The sequence below is a fragment of the Caloenas nicobarica genome, chromosome 3 (assembly GCF_036013445.1).
Source record: "Caloenas nicobarica isolate bCalNic1 chromosome 3, bCalNic1.hap1, whole genome shotgun sequence".
NCBI lineage: Eukaryota > Metazoa > Chordata > Aves > Columbiformes > Columbidae > Caloenas > Caloenas nicobarica.
Window position 1 is genome coordinate 92,550,065 of NC_088247.1, and position 21,698 is coordinate 92,571,762.

The 21,698-nt window shown below is 41.3% G+C and overlaps 1 protein-coding gene across 2 annotated transcripts in view; it reads right to left on the reverse strand.

Annotated features, from left to right (window-relative positions):
• EPAS1 (endothelial PAS domain protein 1) overlaps nt 1-21,698 on the reverse strand; it is a 79,126-nt gene that overhangs the window by 8,421 nt on the left and 49,007 nt on the right. The window contains exons 3-11 of one of the 2 annotated variants that reach the window (XM_065630865.1): nt 17,609-17,760; nt 16,924-17,008; nt 16,531-16,593; nt 16,302-16,420; nt 15,993-16,195; nt 6,579-6,685; nt 1,480-1,627; nt 514-722; nt 2-201 (exon numbers count right to left, since the gene is read on the reverse strand). In XM_065630865.1, the coding sequence (XP_065486937.1) occupies nt 2-201; nt 514-722; nt 1,480-1,627; nt 6,579-6,685; nt 15,993-16,195; nt 16,302-16,420; nt 16,531-16,593; nt 16,924-17,008; nt 17,609-17,760 (1,286 nt within the window). The remainder of the gene's footprint in view (nt 1; nt 202-513; nt 723-1,479; nt 1,628-6,578; nt 6,686-15,992; nt 16,196-16,301; nt 16,421-16,530; nt 16,594-16,923; nt 17,009-17,608; nt 17,761-21,698) is intronic. The other variant, XM_065630866.1, reaches the window with a different exon arrangement.

The window sequence follows — 21,698 nt, forward strand, 5'->3', positions numbered from 1 at the left end:
CCGTGGAACAGCTACTGTTGCTGCTTGCGCTTGGAGTACTGCTGCCAGGTGCAATCTGAGGCATTGTAAAGGACGGTATTGTCAGTGTTTCACCTTGAGCAGCGTGACTTTTCCCTTCCGCTGGCCACGCTTTGTTTGGTGTCAAAACAGCAGTGGTGAAGGCAGGGGCTTCCTCAAACTTCTGTGTCCCTGCATGGAGGTCTAACAATATTAATGGACACTTTTAGGTTGCGCTGTGTTATGATATAATTGCAGCTATTCATTGAAAGTAAACACTGCTCCTAGTTGCCATGACAATAAGTTGGCATAGACTTAATGCATGTTGTTTAGTCAGCAAGAAAGCCTGATTCTGCTCTCATTCACAGAAATTTTCCACTGGTGTGAGCACATGGGCTCTTACAGCCATTACTCCTGATTTGTACACACTGCAAACAGACCTTGTCTGTTAAGCTCCTAAATGGAAGCTCAGACATGGTTCTTTGTTGCACAAAAATTATTTATACAAATACTAACCAAAATCCAGGGAAATAATGGCATCGCCCGGTGTTGGTGCCAGCTGAGCAAGTTCCTCTGGTTCCTCCTTTAACTTCGTAAACAAGAAGTCACTCTTCTCTGTGCTGGGGATGCCACTCTCGTAGGCGGTGCTCATCGTCAGCAGGTGAGGCTTGAAGAGCGATTCCGTTTGGTCCATGGAGAACACAATGTCGTTCTTCTCAATTTCACTGGCAAGAAAATGAGTTTTAGGTATTTTTCACTCTAAAAAAATCCAAGAAGATAGAGTAATGTAGGCAGCACAAACTCTCTAAAGCTGGGGCCCACAGGAGCGTTTCGGCCACTCGGTGGCAAGCCAGGCTCCCGCCAGGCGAGGCACCGTTCCAGCGTTGCTGAGCACCACCAGCTCAGATGACGCAGAGAGCGTGGTCAGGATTTCTGTGGGAATACTCTGGGCTTTGTTGCTCTGCTTTGTAAAGGGATGTAGCTGAGGTTATAATGACCCAGACTATCACTCAAATAAGTATTTCCTATTTTAGCCCCATCTAGGACCAAAAATACTTGAGTTTTGCCAAACAGAGGCAAAACTCCTGATTGGTTCTGATTTTTGAGGCAGAAAACAGCTTCTCTTAGCAACAAAAGAGACAATCACTACTTAATTTTTTCTCTCTGTCACAGCATTAGAAAAACAAAACATGTTAGCAGTTGTGTTACACAATAAAATCAGTGCAGGCTTTATACTCTATCAGCACAGCAGCCACTCTGCAGAAGAGAAAGGCTGTGGTGTATTTCAACAGCGTGTATGGGAACGGGCATGCCGCATTTTTCACTGATGTCTAAAAGCAGTAAACAAGACTGAACAAACATGACTAAACTGATTTCAGAATAACAACACTGAATAAATAGACCCTTCAAAAGTTCTTCTGATTATTGCGTTTCTTCCAACACATAAATACATGCATGCTTTTTCTGTCCCCTAGGACTTACCTCAGCACGTAGTTGACGCAGACGATACACTGAGGCTGCAGGTTGCGAGTGTTGTAAATCACCGTCCCTTGAGTCTCCAGCCATACGTATCCACCATGCTTGGCGAGCATTCGGTACTGCCCCGTCACTACTTGACCTTTTGTACACACTGAGAAAACGGGGCAGAGAGAGATAAATAATGTGGCAGGACAGGAACACACAATATATAATGCTTGTTTTAAATAAACCCGCTTCTGAGTTTTCATTATGCAAAACCGTACTAAGGCATTTATTAGCAAGGATGCTTAACTTTGTGAAGATTCAGCCATTTGAAATATAAAAGGGGCTGTTCATTTGAGGTTTTCTCTCCAGATTGGAAATTTGAGCTCTTGAAATGGTCTGAGTATTCAGATCAGACTGTGAGATTTTTTTTTTTTTAATTTAATATAAGATCCTCAAAATAATGCCTGGTAACGGCATGTTCCATGAGAGTCCCTGTCCTAGAAGTGCTTCAGTTTGGACTCCCAAGTTGATCTGTAGAAAAGTGAATTCATTCAGTAAACTGTTTAACAGGTTCCTTATTTAGGTGCTGGATAACGCAAAGACTCAGATTTAAAAGCTATTCTCACAAAAAAAAATTTAAAAAAATCTCATGGTTTAAATCTATACCTATCTCTTTATACCTTAGAGTGAGGAGCTGGTGATATTAACGAGAAGAAATGTCACTCTTAAAAAGGTAAATGGGACTGTTTTGCCTATGAGAAAAATAAAGCTGAACTACTGTACTTCTCTGTCTGCTGGAACTGAGCTATTCCTCTGCAATAGCTTGAAATTAGCAGCCTAGAAGGAACCAAGACCCATGTGAGAAATCAAATAATGTTTATTTAACTCAAAATGTGGTTTTGAACTGGCCCATGTTTTTTAAGCCATAAACTGACAGCAGTACAACTCTGGTTTAAAGCTTCATCTAGATATTGAAAGGGTGAAATGCCCCCTCCTAAATATTTTGTAATATTTGAAGAGAATGAGTTTTCAGTATGGAGCTTTGGACTACTGAGATGTGAAGTTTTATGACATCCTATCTGTTGTAAACCCATTCCTAAAAGCAATGAATACTGTCATTCAATTCACAGTTGTCAGTTGAGGAAAAATATTGTTGATTGACGACACTAAAATTAGGGCTGGAGTACACAAGCAGTACTGGCACTAATAAGGGTTTGTAAGCAGACATAGTTGCACTGAGTAGCAGAAGTGGGAACTGGCTCAACTAAACCTTTGACCACATTGGCAAGCTCGTCTTTTAAACAGCTTTTACACCTGAAGACAATATGTCATCGAACTAACGCCCTAACTGTTATGCAATTTGACTCAGTAAGGCTGGAAACTTGATTCTGCAGGTTTTGTACAGAAAAATTCCTTGTGAATGTGGCCATTAACAGAAGCTATTTATTGTCAGTCTTTCCTATATCACCACCATACAAATATACAAATCCAGGCCTGTGAAATGCAACAACTGCTCTGCAGATAATTGTTGCTGTGTTTATCCTTCTGTCTCTGGAGTTTGTTTGTTTTCTGCCTAGGAGTATTTAATCATCCTTCATTTAATTTATTTAGACAAAGTAGAACATTACTTTTATTGATTAAATACTTCTGGTGGAACAAAATCAAAAGGCTTTCATTTCAAAGTGTTTTAGTGACCGGACTGTTCTGCTCTGCTTGTGAAACATAATTACACTGCTTCCTAATCATCAGCTCATCAATAAGAGTCACAGTGTAGGCGCCTGTTGCATTACAAAGAAGCTTTTTACTGCTTTAATCTTTTTTATTATTATTATTCAAAGCATGTCATGTTCTGATATAATAAAGTACAGCAGAATCTCTCCATGGGGTAATCTCATAAATTACTAATACATTTGTAACTGCTGACTTTGTTATCAATGCTACATTTAAGGTTCTGCCTTCAGAGTGAACTTCTCACTTCTGTCCTTTTTTTTTTTTTTTTTTTAAAGTACACATTACCTGTATCTTTACCGAAGTCGTAACATCTCAATGACATAGGCTCCAAACTATATTCCTTATCTTTGGGTGGAGAAAGGGGGAAGGCAGGGATGAATTTAACTGAACACAAGTTTTGTTTTTTTAATTGCTGTGAGACACTTGAGAACTATGATTTACTTGGAAGGCTTGTTGAGCTTCTGCATATTCAGCTCCTCACTGATGTCAACAGCAAAATTCCCATTGGCTTTAATGGCAACAAGACCAGACTCTAAATGGAAGTGATTATAGATTATTAATCGCTGCACTGGAAAATATAGCTCTGCAGTCAATCTTTTGTGTAGATTTAGTCAACAAGACAGACATTTTTCATCTCGCATAACATGTGACAAAACTGGGTATGCTAAATACTGCCAAATGCATTCTAATCTTCCATTTGATGGTGACTGATTAAGACTTGTACTCTACATGCAACTGTACTTCCAGCCATGAACACAAACGCTATTGTGGCTTGCTTCAATGTGAGGTCGTCATTTCACCTCAAGAGAAAAAAAAAAAAAAAAAAGAGCAACTAACTGCAGTACAGCCAAACTACAATAAGCATGATCTATCACTAAATGAGAAGGAAGGAAAGGGAAGGACTTCTGCTGCTATCCAAGAGACTCATGTGAGGTTTCACTCCCTCCCTTCAAACTTCAGTCTCCTTCCCTTATTTCCTATGCATCTTTACAACACTAAATGGTTGGCACTGTCAGAATTGATGACTGTATTATATATACTCTATAGATAGAATATCTCTAATAAAAATTATTTTTTAATAAATACATGTGTGCTGAACATTAATTTTGAGGTGGATATTTCCATGTATAAAATGAACATGCCCAGGAAGGACTAATAAGTTCTGCGTAGCTAGATGCCAGGAAGAACTAGTAAGTTGTGTATAAGCTATATGCCTGCTTGGTTACCCCATGCATTAGGCAACATCTCAGCGGCACACATTATGAAACCCAGGGATTTCCTATTTGGAGGGCTTATGTGTTCTCTCAAGTCACAGCTTGCTGTCACTTTGCCTTTGTGGTTGTTCTCCGAGTTGGTGAGAGGCTGGACTGTCCCAGAAGACATGGGAAGTATTTATTTTAGAAAAACTAAAGGGGTCAAATTTGCTGGAGATGTAAACTGATGGTTCTATTGTGGGCAACAGCTTTTAGCACAGACTTTGGTCCTGTGCTTCCAACAGTAAAGATAATCCATGCTGATCCTCTGCTATAATAAACACTATGAAACAGTTTGATCCTAAATATTTGTAACCTGTGCAGTGCACAGTGCCTTGAGCATTTTTGCTGGTATAACTCACCCCTCTAAACTTTCCCTTACCTTCATTCTGCTTCTCCATCAGTCCTCGTGCCCAACAGCAAAAGCTTGTAGGACATGGCTCTTTTCAGTAGACACAAGAGGCATCTAGACAAACTCTGCACTATGTGAGGTGAATAGAATTGCTAGAGTGAGGAGCGACCTCCATCAGTGCGTGGTCAAGACGGGTCCTAGAAGCTCTCCAGAAATCTTTACTTAGACAAGTACCACTTCAGTGCTCTCATTTAATTAACTGGATAGGGATAACCAACAAGGACTCACTCACTCCTGTTACCAAAGAGACTGCCAGCACTCATTTAATTCCCTCCCTGGTGTTGTCTCATTCTTAGAAATGCAACACAAGGATTCAAAAGCAACACTGCAGCACACTCACTAGCTTCTCAGGATGACCCTCAATAGCCCAGCATAGGGTATGGACAGCCTATCTATGAGTGTCACAAATTCTTTTCAACTGTTTAAAGCATGAACACATTACCTGAGAAACAATTTTAACAAATACATTCCCAGAAAACTCTCTACAAGTATAGTGTTATTTCTTTCCTTTTTTTTTTTTTTTTTTTTTTTTTTTAAGCAGCTCTGGAAACAAGATGATTCATACCAACACTATTTTACAGCACACAACTTTAATCACTGCCAAGCATTCTTTCAATTAACATTTCAACTCAAAGCTGTCCTGAATCCTTGCCATTAGAGCTAACACATATTCTCTTTTCCTCTTAAGGTCAGACAGTTATTCTTTGCTGCTACTTTTCTCTGGGAAGTACAGAAATGCTCTCTGTAAGTCTGTTTGGTGGACGATTCCCTATAGACCTGACCTATGTCATGGGCTTTTTCTTGAGGACTGAGACCTTGATAATGGCAACTACAAAGTGGTGGTGGTTTTTATTTTTTAGCTTGTGGACTCTAGTCTAGGAGCTTTGTTTTTATAAAAAGAGCAGCAGCAGACATTTTAGTGATGTGTCGCTGAGAAATCTCCCATACACTAATTCAGTGGCTGCTAACAGCCAAGGGTGGGAAATGTCATTTGTACATCAGTGCATTGTGCTGTCTCCAGCCATAGCGCCAACTCTGAGGGCGGAGACTGAAGACTGAAATCCAATAATCTTAAGACACTTTATGTAAGAGAGAGAGGAAGTGTAACTGTATGGCCTGCTGAAGAGAGGGAGCAGATTGTGGATCTGATCTCTGCTCCTGGAATAATTCGAGTACTTTACATTAAAAGCAGTTTACATAGGCATAAGAGTAACGAGAAGAAGCTGTCCCTAGCAGTATATATCATTTGTATAATGCATATCTCTCTCAGAAAGTCTCCTTACATGTCTGCGTTGGGTGGTGAAGATAGTTGTTGTTCAGTAGCAGAAGAAAGACATTCAAAAATACACTGCAATAAGCTCTTCTTATTACCCTTCACAGCTGCTCTTCCAGTAAACACACTTCTCACCAGGCTACCACTGCCCAACTCAGCTTTTCAAATTTTCAGCTGATCCTTGTATTATCCCTTAGAGAGACAGTGATCAATCTTCTTTACCATCCAAGTTTCGTTTTAATTGTGACAAAAATCAGACCCTCTAAAGATCAGCAGCAGGTTTGAGCTAGACAAGCACAGTAACCTGCAAGTTTTCTTTCAAAGTGTAAATACTGTTCTCGGAGAATATCTGCACAGAAGGTGCATTTGTATTTTCAGCTACTTATCGAGGCAACCTCAAGCTGTGCTTTATGTGCAAACTATGAAGAAAAATAAGAACGTGACTTACAGTTCTGGTGACTCTTGGTCATACTCTCTGAGTCCAAGGCATGGTAGAACTCATAAGCTGAACGGCCCAGCAGCTCCTCTGGATGGTATCCAATCAACTCTGTAATTCTTGGTTAAGAAAAAAACCAAACATTCTAAATTCAGGTTGCCTTAGCCTTATGCTTACATGTTTAGGTCAGCTATCAGCTGTAGTCCTTAGACTAACAGAATTAAAACAACAATATAAGAAATTCTGAACTTTGGAACACAATGGCAGCTGTAGAGGACTTCTGATCACGTTCAGAATAAATTGCCTTTTACTACTACTGGAATAAAAATTTCTAGGGATGTCATTACATGCGTTGCATATTTTCCCAGGCCTATTGCACAGTATCTCTTATAGAAGGTCTCAACTGGAAAACCATTGCTGACAAAGTTCTCAAGCTGTCCACTACATACAGAAACTCCCAACTACCATCATTCAAATTCAAATGCATATGATGGGGCTAGTGGTTGGCACCATCAAGTTTAAAAGTATGCGTACATTAAAAAAAAATATATATATATATACATAAAAGGGTTAAATCACTCCTTTGGGTATTGCATTTAATAAAACAAAAATGCAAGGTGAGAAATTAAGGACAGTTAAAAGAAAAAAAAAATCAGCTCTTCTACTTAGTGTTTCTCAATTATATGAGAATGTTAGCACATCGATTAGGTTACTTGGGTGACTAATCCACAAACTAAGTAGGATTTTACACAAAGAAAGCTAAGATCTCGAAAACTAGACTTTTTTCAGAGCCTTTCTGAGTACTCAGGCAAGACAGGAATTCTCACAAGTTCTTGAAGAAATGAAAATAGGTCAAACTGATTATTTTCTCTGATGAGGGGGTGGAGGAAAAGGGTTCTTTTTTCCTAAATTCAATCTGAAATACCATTGCACAAAACTTTACAGGAAACCTGGTTAGTAAAAAAATAATTTGAAATTAAAAATATCATGTCTTCTGGGAAAATAAGGAAACATGCCTATTTTCCAAGTCAACAGCATTCCTGGATGCCTTTTCCTAGCTTTTAAACTGAAATAACCACCTGTAACGTAGCACAGAGCAGTAGCAGAAACAACTACAAACCAACTGCTAAGCTTTCATAAACCTTGAAAAGCCAGGAGGTTTGCAAGGAATGGTCACATCCCGCAGCACGTCACTGCCGTCAGTGGTAGTGCCTGGTGACTAACTCCCTTGGAAAGGCTTTATCTGCCCCCACCACATTTGATTAGTGGCGTTGCTGCTTTTAAGAGACGCATCCTCCAGTTTGTATACTCCCTGGAAGGAAAGCCTTGGCCCAGCCCTCCAAACACAAGCGTGTCTTTACAAGACAGACATGTAAATACTGTAAAACAAACAGAGCAAGAGCATAGTATTCATCTCCCAGATCCCCCTCCAGCAAGGGAAGACACAGAAGATGGAACTATTTTGTGTATGGTTGGAAGGCCAAGGCGTTGAGTCAGCTTTTCCCTCGCCTCCGCAGAACTGTAATAGCTCATACCCCCGGGACGCCTTCCTTCTGTCACTCTGAAAACTGCTCTTTGTCCTGATTTCCATGGAACGAACCTGGGTTTATAATGGTTTAGTTGAGCAAAGACTGTAGTGGGTTTTACTGGATTCCCTCTGAAGACTTACTCTTCTGTTTACGTTTACAGTTTTATTTATGCTTACAGTTAGACTGGAGGAGAAATTCTTGAATCGGGTTTCAAAAAGAGTTGCTTTTTTGACTCTCTTCACTGACAAGCTTCTCAGCTTTTAAACTGCGCCCCAGTCAAATCTGTAACTTTTCTCTGAAACCACAATTGCATTTTCTTTGTTTACAAAAGCAGAAGTTCTACTAATGAGTCGGCCATCAGCCGAAAACAAAAAGTACAGAAGGAGCCCTAATAAGTGAAGGCTCCCAAAATACAGCTGCTGCTGGCCTGTATGCAGTCAGCTGGGATACTGGTGTAAGCGGCCAGAGGCTTTTGCCAGGACTAGTGTAAATATACAGTCTTCAAAAACAGAAACTATGGCCTTTGGCTATATAATGGCATAGTGCCATGAAACCATCCCGGTTAGCTTGGACCTTATCACAAGGGGAAGGCTTTTAAAATTCAGGAAGTTGAGGATTTACTCTTAATCCAGTCACTGCGACCTGAGAGCCAAGTGAGGGTTCAGCTGGGAGAAGGAAGAGGAAATAAAGATAATGGGAAAGAAAAAAAAAAAAAGCAGGCATCGAGTACCCAGCAGTACCACTGCAAATCCAGAACCATATTACCACCTTCCTGGATGTCAACAGTGGAACTGAGATAGCAAGCAAAAAATGTGTGTTACAACAGGCTGAGGGACACTTAACTCATCATATAGGAACTGCAAACTCTATGCCAAATTGTCTATTATGATCCTGTAAGACCCCTCTCAAGTTGTTCCTCGCTGTTCATAACGAGCACCCTCACTACAAAATTCTCTTCTTGTCATTCCATGGCACAGAACGACTTGTGGTGCAATCCTGCTGTGACAATGTTAAATTTAATTAGATCTAATATAATCTTGGATGAATGTTAGCAAGTGGTGGGTTGGTATCTTTTTACTATAAGCAACTGAAAAGCATATAAAAAGACAAAAAAAGATATCAAAGGATTACCCACAAACCCTACAACATTGACCAAATTCTAAACTCATGCCTGCTAACAGTGAAATACTAACCAAGAGTAATTGTTTTAAAATAGTTACTAAAAAAAAATAAAATGGCTAAGCAGCCTCTATGACCTTGTCAACTGATCTGTTAATCTATTGCAACTATTTAGATTAATTACATTTCTCTTTAAACAGTCCTGGGAGTGAAATTATTTAATTTTTTAAAATATAGAATATTTCTTTCTCCCATCCTAAAAAAAACCCCTAAAACTGGCTGACAGTGTTTTCTAGATACATTTTTAAATACCACTGTTTTATAACAAACACCTTCTCTCCAAGAATTGTTAGCAGTATTAGTTTGGGGTGCGTGAACTGGCAGATCACACCCTCCTTTAGTCCTCCTCTGATGCTACTGACCCTTAAAAGCTAAAAAAAAAAATCTGGTGGGCTGCAGGTGGCGCAGGGCTGGAAATCAGATTAGCCAATTCCAAGGCCAAGGCGGGCAGCTATCTCCATCTCCATCATAACCGTCCTGTGACTCTTCTGAGGTGTTTGTGGAAGACCTGGCCCCAGCTGAGAGCCCAAAGAGCACTTGGGCCAGGAGGCTGCGAGGGCTTCAGCACAGGTCCCTGCACTGGCCTCACGTGAGCATTGCTCTGAGGTTCATCAAGTGAGGTCCACCCTCCAAACTCCGTGTGCTTACCAGAGGAGCCTCTTAGCAATATGAAACGCCAGGTGAATGCTCAGAGGTCCACATGCAAAGGAAAAAGCATCCTATGGAGCTATGAGGACGAGGAGCACATAACTAAGAGAGTAACAGAAATACATATGCCCTGTGGGACCAAAGAGTCATTTACAAAACCTGAGTCCACAACACAAGACTTCTACTTTTGCTTAGACACCAGACAGAAAATTGCTCTTTGTGCAAGCTGTGGAATGACAAAATTGGAAAACAAACTGTATGGTGGTTTTGGATGGCATTCCTGCCACGGTAGGCTTTGTGTTACCTTTGCGTTTGTAAAAGCTAAATTGGTGCTAATTGGATAATAATCATTTTTGTTGAAGACAGGTGGGCTAAGAGGCTGTTTATTCGCCCGTTAACCACTCATTTCTGAAAACACAAATACCTTTGGGGGAATCTAATATTGCCAGACTGGCCCTTCAGTTTTCTGAGCTAAACATGTCACCATGATTTACTGAGGTCAAAATCTCAGCAAACACAGCAAAGAGGTGGGCAGCAGCCCTCCGCAGTAGCAGATCTGTTCCAGCTACCGCTACTTGTATGCTTTTTGAGTACTGCTTCAGTTTCTCTTAACATGCCCATTTCTTAGGATGTGAAGTAAAGGCAAAGTTTTGTGCTTACAGTACACAATGGAGAAACAAGCAATCTGAATCCTATTTCTAGATTTGTACAACTTTGCCCTACTTTATCTATTTGAGACGTGGCAAATCAAACAAAGCTCACTGCTTCCAAGGCTACATCTCCTCCGAGATGAGCTATTTCAAGTGTTTTGGTTATTCTTAAAATTGTGCTTTTCTCTCTCTTTATAGGAGCACAAAGTTTTTTATTGTATACCATTTCTTGAGTTAAAATAGTATCATAAGAACCATCAGGACTGAGAAGTCATGCTCTTTGTGAAAGGCTGCTGTAATGTTGACTGCTCATAAAAAAAATATCTAGGTGTATATTCATCTGGCTGTGTGTGGACTGTGTGTGTGAGGGTGCGGATGTCTTAACAAAGTCTTTTTGTATTCAAACTGTTAACCAAGTTATGGAAGTTAAATTGGTCTTGACGGGAACAAACAAACAAAGTTATACTTAAAGCAGAATGAGTTAAAACTAAAAAAAAGAGAGAGGAAAAAAATAAAGCCCAACACAGCCACTACACCTGTGCTAAATCACTCTGCCAGCCTGCTAGAGCAGGCAACAGGGCAGCATGGCAGTCCTGCCAAGCACCCACATTTCCTCTCAAAACTATTCATGGCTGCTTCTACTCTAACCCAGGCCAATGAAAAAACAAAACGCAAAATCCTGAGACCCCTGTCCACTCCTTAGAGGGATGGCTGGCCTGGTCAGGTGTATCAGCCCCGCTAGGCAAAAAAAAACCACCACCAAAAAAAACGGGTACATTAAAAACTTCACCAAAATTCTCTCTCTCCTACTCATTTGGTCTAGCTAAATCCAAGTTTCATTATTAACAAAAGAAGTTAGTAACATTTTCTTAAATATGACATATACCAAAAGCCAGCTTTGCCAAATGTGGATCTTTGGCTTCATGTATCATCACTTCACTGTTGTCTCCATACTGCATTTTCCCTCCAAGCAGGGATGGAGGGACAGGAATCACAGAATCACAGAATCACAGAATGTTAGGGATTGGAAGGGACCTCAAATGATCATCTAGTCCAATCCCCCTGCCAGGGCAGGAACACCTAGGTGAGGTTACACAGGAAGGCGTCCAGGCGGGTTTTGAATGTCTCCAGAGAAGGAGAATCCACAACCTCCCTGGGCAGCCTGTTCCAGTGTTCTGTCACCCTCACTGAGAAGAAGTTTCTTCTCAAATTTAAGTGGAACCTCTTGTGTTCCAGCTTGAACCCATTACCCCTTGTCTTACTGTTGGTTGTCACCGAGAAGAGCCTGGCTCCATCCTCGTGACACCCACCCTTTATATATTTATAAACATTGATGAGGTCACCCCTCAGTCTCCTCTTCTCCAAGCTAAAGAGACCCAGCTCCCTCAGCCTTTCCTCATAAGGGAAAGGAGGTCCTTTCAAACGCTTATTTGCATTCTCACCTAATTTAAAAATATTCCCCAAATATAGGTCAAATGGGAAACTGACTTAAATCTTCATATGAGGTTCTGTGCCTGCATATTTGTGTTTTAAAGAGACATAACTGGAAGTACAACAGAACTCAGTTTCCTCTCAGTCAGGCACAGCCTGGATCCCAAACGTACTCTCATATCAGGAGAAACTTAATTGCGACCAACACCATCGGCATTGCATCTTCCTGCACCATCCTGTTCTGAACCATCATGCATCCTCCATCACTCCTTTTTCTTCTTCAACTCTTCCATTAAAATGTTTCAATCGAGAAAAAGCAAAAAAGAGTACAGCTAATTGGGTTTCTTGTAACCAGGAACATACAATTCCCCAAAGCAAGCCATGCCTCCTAAGTAATGGCGAACGTACACTTTCCAGCGTGCCGGTGCCAGGGAACTGGTTTCTGACACAGTCCCTGCGGTTGCCGCCTGCACATCTCACCCTGTGCAGGATAGATTTGTTTCCTTACCCTTCTCTCCCCCCACGCATGCTACCCACAGCAATTACAGGTAAAGAGCTCTTCCCTTTCCCCTCCCAACACCCCAGAGAGATCACAGGGATAAAGGTGAAAAGCCAATGCCACCTACAATGCCACATCACCCTCCCGGCTTTCAAAACCCTGGTCTCCTCCAAAACACAGCATATGGTTTTCCTCTGTTAGGCATAAACCATAAAGGCTGAGATTGCATGTGCTAGAGCACCTGAAGTAGTTTTGGGGTGTTCTATCAAATTCAGATACAGTTTTCACTTTTGTTTTGTGGATTTTTCCACGACAGAAACATACTGCCACTATTTCTATCTACCTATCACCCCCATGGCCCTGCACAGGAAGACAGGCCAAGCACTAGCTATGCCACCAAGGTAACAAAATTGCCTTTGTACAAAGACTTGCCTTTTCTTTCTGAATAAAACACCCTCACTGGTGATCCTCCCTGACACAAAACATTGTGCAGCTGAACTAAATCCTCACTTGGATTATTGAATTGTACCACTGATCAGCATTTCCGTATTACAGCTAAAATAATCCTTCCTGTAAACAACTTAGCCAAGATAAGTGGAGCAAGGGAAATGGCTGAAGCAGGCATTTAACAAAACAACGTCTTTTTGTTATTTATATCTCACAAACCTTTCTTTACAGCCTCATCACCTTGTGAAAGCCATTTTAAGAATACAAACATATCCCACCTAATCACTAGCAAGTCACGGGCCCATATATAAAAAATTGGGTTTGGAAGGCAAAATATATGGGCTAGCATCTCACACATTTTAAATGAGGTACGGCCAGTCTTGCAAGCCTTATACTGCATCTGTCCTGTACCCTCCTGAGGAAATGCCAAAAGAATCAAGGCACTTCATGTCAGCCAACTAGTTTTTGTTATGAAGTGTAAAAGGTAGCTGCCCTGTATTTTGCATGTTGCTTTGTGACAGGCAGCAATCATGAGCTTTCCTAAGGAGATGAAAGATACGATCCTCATTTTCCTCAAGGATAAATTTCAACTTCAGGTACAAGGGCAGCTCTTCTTTGTACCCACTTAAGCTTCATACTGAAGGTGTATGCTTCCATTAGTAAGGTCCAGCACGCCACTAAGGTACTTCCTCAGAAATCCTAGAGTTTATTTAAACTCAACTCTTCAAAACCAAAAACCTAATGCTCCCTGGAAGCAGACCTGTCCACACCAGATGAACTGCAAACGGGGTACTTGGATAGCTGCAGAAGCCGGCTAGAGGAGGCACGCTGTCCTCAATATTAGCCCTGGACTGCAAAGACGCACTCTTTTACAGAGAAATGATCATAGAATCACAGAATAGAATCCTAGAACAGTTTGAGTTGGAAGGGATGTTCAAAGGTCCAACCCCCCTGCAATGAGCCAGGAGATCTAATAAATAAGCTGTGTCAGCCCTTCTGTGTTGCTGCAGAAAGGCCAGAGCAGGTTGAAAAGGGTTTAGGCATCTGACTGGCACATGCTGCTTTTCCTCCTCCACTCCTCAGCCTGGATTTACATTCTTGGCATAAGCTGCTCCTTCAATGCAATTTGTCTAGCAGCACCAAATTTGATAAGAACAGCTGAGTGTTTTGCATTTTTATGTGTCTAGTGATGTGTCGTCTGTCAGAGAGAAATCAACATCCCTCTGGGATGGAAGCAAGAGCCAAGAGGATCTGCTGGGAAGAACCTGAAAGGTTTGTGAGGTTTCCCCCTTGTCTGGCCTGGCTGGCTTTTTACGACTTTATCATAATCTCAATAAAACATGAAGGAAACATCCAACCAAAACTATTTAGTAAAAGATGTGATATTTTGTTCCCTGGTTTTAAAGAAAAATCTCTGAAATTCCTTACAAGTTACAGCCTCCATTGGAAGCTGTTGCATTTCACTGCCATATGATAAGTTTTCCCTATAAATCAACTCCTACTACTAAAAGCAGGACATAATGTTATTTTTTTAAAAATAAGCATGTGTATCTTTAACGGGATAGCATCAGTCTCTCTAATTCTCATTTATTATTACTTATGCATTAAACCTAGCAGAGAAACGTGAATGCTGCAATACAGCAAAATCCTCTGTTACCCTCCTCTAGTCTGTCTCTGAAAGGCCCCAGTAATTCAGAGGTACATTGCTTTTAACAATGAGTCACTGCCATACTGTTGCTTCCCCCCCAACAGCAAAATCCTGCTGATATCTCAATATTTTCATCCTGAAAGTACTAAGAAAAATAAGTCTATTTTCTTGTGGTTACATCAGAAGACACTTCTAGTTACAAACCTTGCTGCTACATTCTCAGAGAGGTCAGAAGAAGGTCAGTCACAAGTTTCACACTTGTAATCTTGCTTTCATCCACAGCTGCTAACACTGCTAGTTTATATGGTTGCTTCATCACATTGCTTAAAATAATACTCTTGCTTAGCACAAATTTTAAATCATCTTCGAAGGATAAAAAAAAAAAAACAAGATCTCAACCCTCTGAGCTTTTGCATAAAACACAAGCATATATATAATCCCACTGATAACCCTGAAGACCTCAGTGGTTGCTAGCATTTCTGAATTTCAGGAGACCAGTTTCATTAGACAGAAAACTCCATCTTAAATTCAAGGATGACCTCACAAACTTTAAAAAAAATCCCAAAACAAACACCAGATCCACAGTAGTACAGACAGGACTTTCTGCGGAAATAGTGGGACAGTTCATGAGAAGGGATCTCTGGCTCACTTACATGCACGAAAAGTGGTTACCACAATATGTAGGGACATAGAGAAGAGATGGATGGTACAAAATGCCATGGAGATCCCAGGGGAAATCAGGCAGGTGGACACTGCGGGGATCTCCAGTTTTTCCACTCAAGAGGAGAGTATGGGGAACAGAGGACACAGCCCCTTGCTTGACCCAAGATCTTCCCTTCCCCTTCATTTCGCCACTAAAAGAAGCAGACAGATAACCAGCAAAGGTTGTTTGCTTTTCATTGAGCAAGAGGCTGCAACCCCATTTCAGAGCTGCAGATGCTCTGGATGCCTTAGCAATTCTTAGTTAATCTAGAGCATAAAGTACTTTCCAGCTAACCAATAATAGCATCCTGGGCCAAACCAACCGTAAAACAGTCCTTGACTAAGGTCCATAAGGTATGTTGTTTGAGATGTTCTATAAAAAACGAGAACAGAAATGCTGCATAGTCTTCAGTTTGTTAAAATGCAAGAAGCTAATGCTTATGGCTCTAGGTTGCCTCATTTTCTGCCCATGAACTTGAATTCCTCACTCAGGAGGAAACGTAACAGGGGTAGCATTTTGCCTAAATTGAGATTTGAGATGGATTAAGTGAGCCTCTGAATAGTTGTCTTGGTAATAGACTCTACTTCTCGTCCTTGCTTACCAGGTCCACACAAGCAGACATTTGGAAGGACTGCTTGTTTTGTTCAAGAAGATAGGAACACCCATGGGAAGGAATAATCAGTGGAGCTCACCTGTCATCACAGTAGGTAAATTTCATGTCCATGCTATGGCGACTCAGGAAGGTCTTGCTGTCCAGGGGGATATCGATGTTTGAAGGATGCTGAATAGGCTCACACATTATTATAAGGCAGGTGAGAAGAGGCTCTTTATACCCACACAGAGTGTGAGGAGGGCAGGTGTTATACACTTTAACTTGTCCAGTGCAGTGCAAAACCTGAAAAAATTATTTCTGAATGAGAAATAAACTTAGAATGTACTTTCTTTACATGTCAAAATGTCTTTTTACATCAAAACCACTTATTATGGCTAAAATAAGGTACCTTCCAAGTGGCAGACTTGAGGTTAACGGTTCTGCCTCTGTTGGTAACGGTGCATTTCATCCTCATGAAGAAGTCACGCTCAGTTGACATCTCTTTGCTTTTCTTTCCAAAGCCTGGACCTGTATAAGGAAAACAGCAAACGAGTTTTCTCAGTTTTGCTTCTTGATTTTTCTATTTATAAGCATGAAGGTTTCAATGGAAATAACAGACTAATTCTCAGATAATTTACCTGCAGAGACCATCAAAGATGCATGGACCGTTGAAGAGCAGTTTGTAGAGCTCAGACCTAAAACTTTAAGTGGAACTTAAATGGACTTTGTGCATTTAAACCTATGTTTTAGCTTGCAGCACATGAATCTTTGCAAAGTGTTACAAGTGAAAACATTATGCTTGTCTTAACTTGATGAAAGGAAAATACTAAACAAACTGTTCTCAGTGCTATCATACATAAGCAATAGTTGGCAAAACAAAACAAATCTGCAAAGTATTGAATAACAGTTAATGATTACTTTAGGAATGAAAATTTCCTTTACCGTGGACTAACAGATTTCTACTACCAGCTAATGACTTCATTAGGTTATTTAAAAAGCAAACAATGGCTCTTTGCTAGTTTCATTATTACCATTTTTCAGACTCAGGTTCTCTCGAATTTCTTCGTGGTCACATGGATGAGTGAAGTCAAAAATGCTGTGTCCAGTTAATTCCACCTGTGCAGAAGAACTATATTTAGCCAAACAAAAACAACTAATAGTTTTTATCTGGTTTTAAATATCCCCTATTCAGATGAAACTGGTCCCTAGAACTAAGTGCATTGACAGGATGCTCACAGACACAAATCCTGTGACCCTCCCTTTGTTTATCCTATGCATAACTTCTCTTTTTCTCTCCAGAACAATTCCCTATCTTTGGATTTACACAATGCAGTTAACAGTCAACACCAGTGGTTATTTTCAACACAGGAGAAAACCCCCAACCCACAAAGCAGAAAGCGGGGGGACCTAAAAGAGCAGCTCTATCACCTCTGTCCCATAGTCCAAGGCATAAAGTGAATAAACACCCGTTCTCCTCTCCATGGTAATAGCTAGGAAGGCAAGTTTGCAGTCACCAAAGACACTACAACTGTGATAGAAAGGGAGAGGGAAAAACCCCCACTGTTGTCTGGTGTTTAGGGTACCCGCCTGAGAAATAAGACATTTTATTTCCAGTCTTTTTTGCAGTAACACGCAGCTCTTTTTCTGTATTTAGGCACAGGAGTTGTTTCTAGGAATTGTACTACAAAGACAGGAAAGTGTTAAGGAACAAGTTACCTGGGTAAGACCCATGTATTTGTTGACATTCTCTGACAAAAAGATCATGTCTCCATCCTGTGTCACCACGGCAATAAATCCCTCCAAAGCTTTCAGGTACAAGTTGTCCATCTGTTGGTCTGCCTCTAGTTCATTCTCATTGTCAGCACATACTGAGAAAAAAAAAGAAAAAAAGCACCTAAAGTCTTCAGCATCCCAGTCAGCCTTTTTCAATGCAAGAACATCCAGTTACAAGGCAACAAAATATTTTTCTGCTGTTAGAATATCCTTTCCAGAAACCCCTTCTGGTGGGCTTTCCTTGAGAAAAAAGCTGTCTGCACCGTGTAAGAAAGAGATGTCCTTACCACTAAAAAGATATTTTTCTAAACTTTCTAGTAGATGCAACAGACCCCCTATTCACCTTTAGCGTGTTTCTGCAAGATGTGTTTTCAGTACATAACACCTCTACAACCAGACACTGAAGCGCATCTTCTTTGTGTGCATTCTTTTGGCCACGTGTAATCTTTATATCTCCTAACGGGCACAAAATACAGGACAAATCTTATAGAAGTAAATTTGTGCATTCCTAACAAATGTCTAAAAAACAGACATTTTCATCAGGTCAAGTTTTCCAAGAAGTTTAAATACTTTTTCTATGAAGTGTGCCTAAATAGACCTCTCCGCTTGGTATGGAGAGGTTTGTTAACACTACCTTTAGTAGAAAAAGTGGAAACAACACGTCCTTGAATCCCTTTCAGGGGAATCTCTCTTTCCTCCCATTAACCTCAGTATTCCTGGCAAAAACACAGATCCATCCTATCGATACCCACTTTTTCACCTGCAGACGTCAAAACTCCCTACGTGCCACTCTACCAATCTCTGACAAGCTTCATCACCCACCTTTGCTCCTGCCCCACAAGCAGGAGAGCCTCAGGCCCCACACTTCCATCCCTTATGTTTGCCTATGCAGATTCATCAGCTCAGTGCTTTTTGTCATTTTGGGAGAAGATGTGCCACTGCTATGCTGACATGCTAGAATATTTATTAAGACACCTTTTTTTTGGTTACTTGTTTTCCTGTTGCTTTTTGGCTGTGCTGTAGAGGCACTGCGATGCCCTTGTTGGATGTGCTCCACATCACTCATCTCCGGCAATGGGAGGCAGCAAGCAGGCAAAGCTGCAGGCAGGGAGGGAGGGAGACACTGCTCCTCCTAATGCCGGTCACCCAAGTGTCCACTCAGCACTCCTGCCTTCCCTTCTACACTTTCAGGCATGTTTCAGCTTCACGAATACGAAGCCTGCAGTACACGATTTGTAGATGACTAGTGTCAAAAAATTTCTGTGTAGGAGCCAGCCCATTAATTTCCTGGCATGTTTTATACTAAACTTCTGGGATTGTTTTTGTACAAAACTATTTACAGATATCGTGTCTGCTCTGTGTACCTCAGACATGCTGCTGAGAGCTTATCTTTACAGTTTTGTCAGTGAGCATGCACATTAGTGATCAGTCTTTGCAATTATGTGTAGTGGTAAGGCTCTGAATTTGGGGGCAAAAAGGCAAACAAACAAGAACTCCCAACCTTATTGTCTCAGAATAAAGAATAACCAACTCCAGCCAACTCCAACCAACTGCTGAAGATACAAGGCCAAGGGTAAGCCTCATCTAGATCAAAGGTGCTCCATGGCCCGAGGCAGCAGGATTATGTGAGGGGAGCTGCAGCGATGCTGCTCCCTGTGCCCCTCTCTGGTGGCACCAAGGGCTCCAGCCTGGGCCCACCATTGATTCTGCTGGCCAGAGGCTCCAGCTGGAATTGCATCAGCCTTATTCGCAAGAACAGTGGGACTCTTAAAAGAGTTTCTTGGAGAAGTTGCTCTTTTATGTTGGTTTAATGTTGCGATTTCAGCATGCAGTTTTTGTTCTCTTGCACATATACTGTTAGCACTTGAGAAAAGTATTTCATTTTTGTTCTTCTCCTCCCTGAAACAGTACACTCATCATTTTCCCTCATGTTTCTTGTAGAAATACTCATTTTGGAAGAAGTCTAGAAGCAAGAATTGGGTATTGTTTTGTAAAACATTATTAGAAGCGGTTTGGTTTTGGTTATTTTTTTGGACAGGGATGAGGCTGAGCCAAACCCAATGCAGTTTTTACTTTGAAGTATTAATGACTTATGATTAAAGGAAGAGTTTGATCTATATACCTCCTACAACTGCGGCTGCTAGTGCCTGAGGATGGACAGCGAGCAGATGTAGAGGGATGAGCATGTGCAATGCAGAGCCCACCAAGCTGCTGTTTGGAACAGATGAGTGGTGAAAAAAATGATGCCAGCTACTGCTTCTGCATCCTCCTCCTGCTCCTCAACACCCCTCCCTGGCAGCAGCCCACTACCTGTCCTGCAAACAAGGGTACAAATGGACTCTGCCCTAGAGCCATTGGGAGCACCTGGTTTATCACCCTTTGCTTCTCAACACAACCGTTTGTTATCAGGGAAGAGAAGATGCTCTCTGGGGGTGGCTGGCACAGGCTGGGGATTTATCATTTTGTGTCCCTGCACTGCAATTCTAACTGTGCATGCAGGGGCCAGTTCCTCCTCAGCACAAAGCGACCGACTTCAGGAAATTACATCAGGGCTAGCGTTTAAAATACAGAAAATACACAATAATATATTTGAATAGTATGCACTTTGACCATAATGACATTTAGGGAAAAAAAAAAAAAAAAAAAAAAAGGTAAGTGACCATCTGCTCCCAAGCTTGTTTCTGCTGTGTAAAGAATGTCAAGGGTCTTTTTTTACTTTTCCGGAAGCAAACAAATGGTTTATTCAGCAGGGATCACGGCTATAGCCCAAGACAATCAGCCAAGTGTGGGTTCAGAGAAAAAAATGACTTTTCAGCTCTAACCCCAGACCCTCCTTTCCATTTTTTTTCCCAGCTCATTAAGTTTGCATTAACAAAACATGACTATTGAAAGGCAGGAAGGCTATTCAAAGCATTTGTATTCTTAAATGCCTCCAACAGTGAAAGACAAACACTTTACTTGTATTATCAGATGATTAAGTTTGCTTTTCCATGTATATAAATTATATTACTTAACCAAACACACAGAGAGTACATAGGATCACTCACATCAGGCCTGCAGGTCCAAACTCTTCATGTCCTAGCCGAGCACAGCACTTAAAGATATAGTCAGCTTTAAAACACGTGGTTACAGGGTTTGTGGGATCAGGGTTCAACTTTTTTATTAAAATTACCTTTGTCCAGCTGCAGGCATCTGTGATGTGGACTGGGAGGGAGGCAGGAAGAGAGTTTGTGCTGCCATGTGCCCCCACTCGTGTAACCCAAAAACACGACCAAGGTGTTTTGTAGACACCCTCCAGCTTCCCTGATAACTCAAACAATCCCATCGTGTGCCCTCTCTTCTCCCTTAGCAGCCTTGGCCGCAGCAGGCAAGGGGAGCTGGCAGACATGGGTTTCTGGGACTGTTTAACAGGGCATACCCACATCATAAAGACAGAGTGGTGAAACCATGGGCACCATCAGGCAGGTGACAAGTACCTCCAGGGGCCACTGAGCTGCCGCCACCATCTCTTCCTTGCCTGGGCAGCTCCAGCAGCCTGTCCAGGGAAGACCAGGCACTGGGGGATGCACCAGAGGCGCTCGGGTCTTCTGCTGTGTCCAGGTTCTTTGTGGTGGCCGCAAACACACAGTCCCAGAAGGTGTCATCTGTGCTAAACCCCTGAAGCATATTACTACCTGAAGATCCTTAGTCAAATAAGAAGATCCACGGCAAATAAATATGCCATCACTGCGGTGGCCCTCGTATGCCCTGTATCAGGTAACTTAGTATAAATTATAGTAATATAAATAACAGTCCCTCATACAGTTGCAGTTACAGCATTATAGCTTGTTCCCTTTCTCCTGTGAAAATCACTAGCTACTAATACACAGAGGATATATACACATCAGGAGACTGATACATCAGAAGCAATTCAGTTACTGCCACTAGCAAAAATCCATTTTGCTTTAGAAAGAATCTATTTTGCAGAAGAAAAACAAATAAAACCATTGCTACTGCAAGCTGCTCGCAGAAATCCCTATTGTCTTTCACTTTA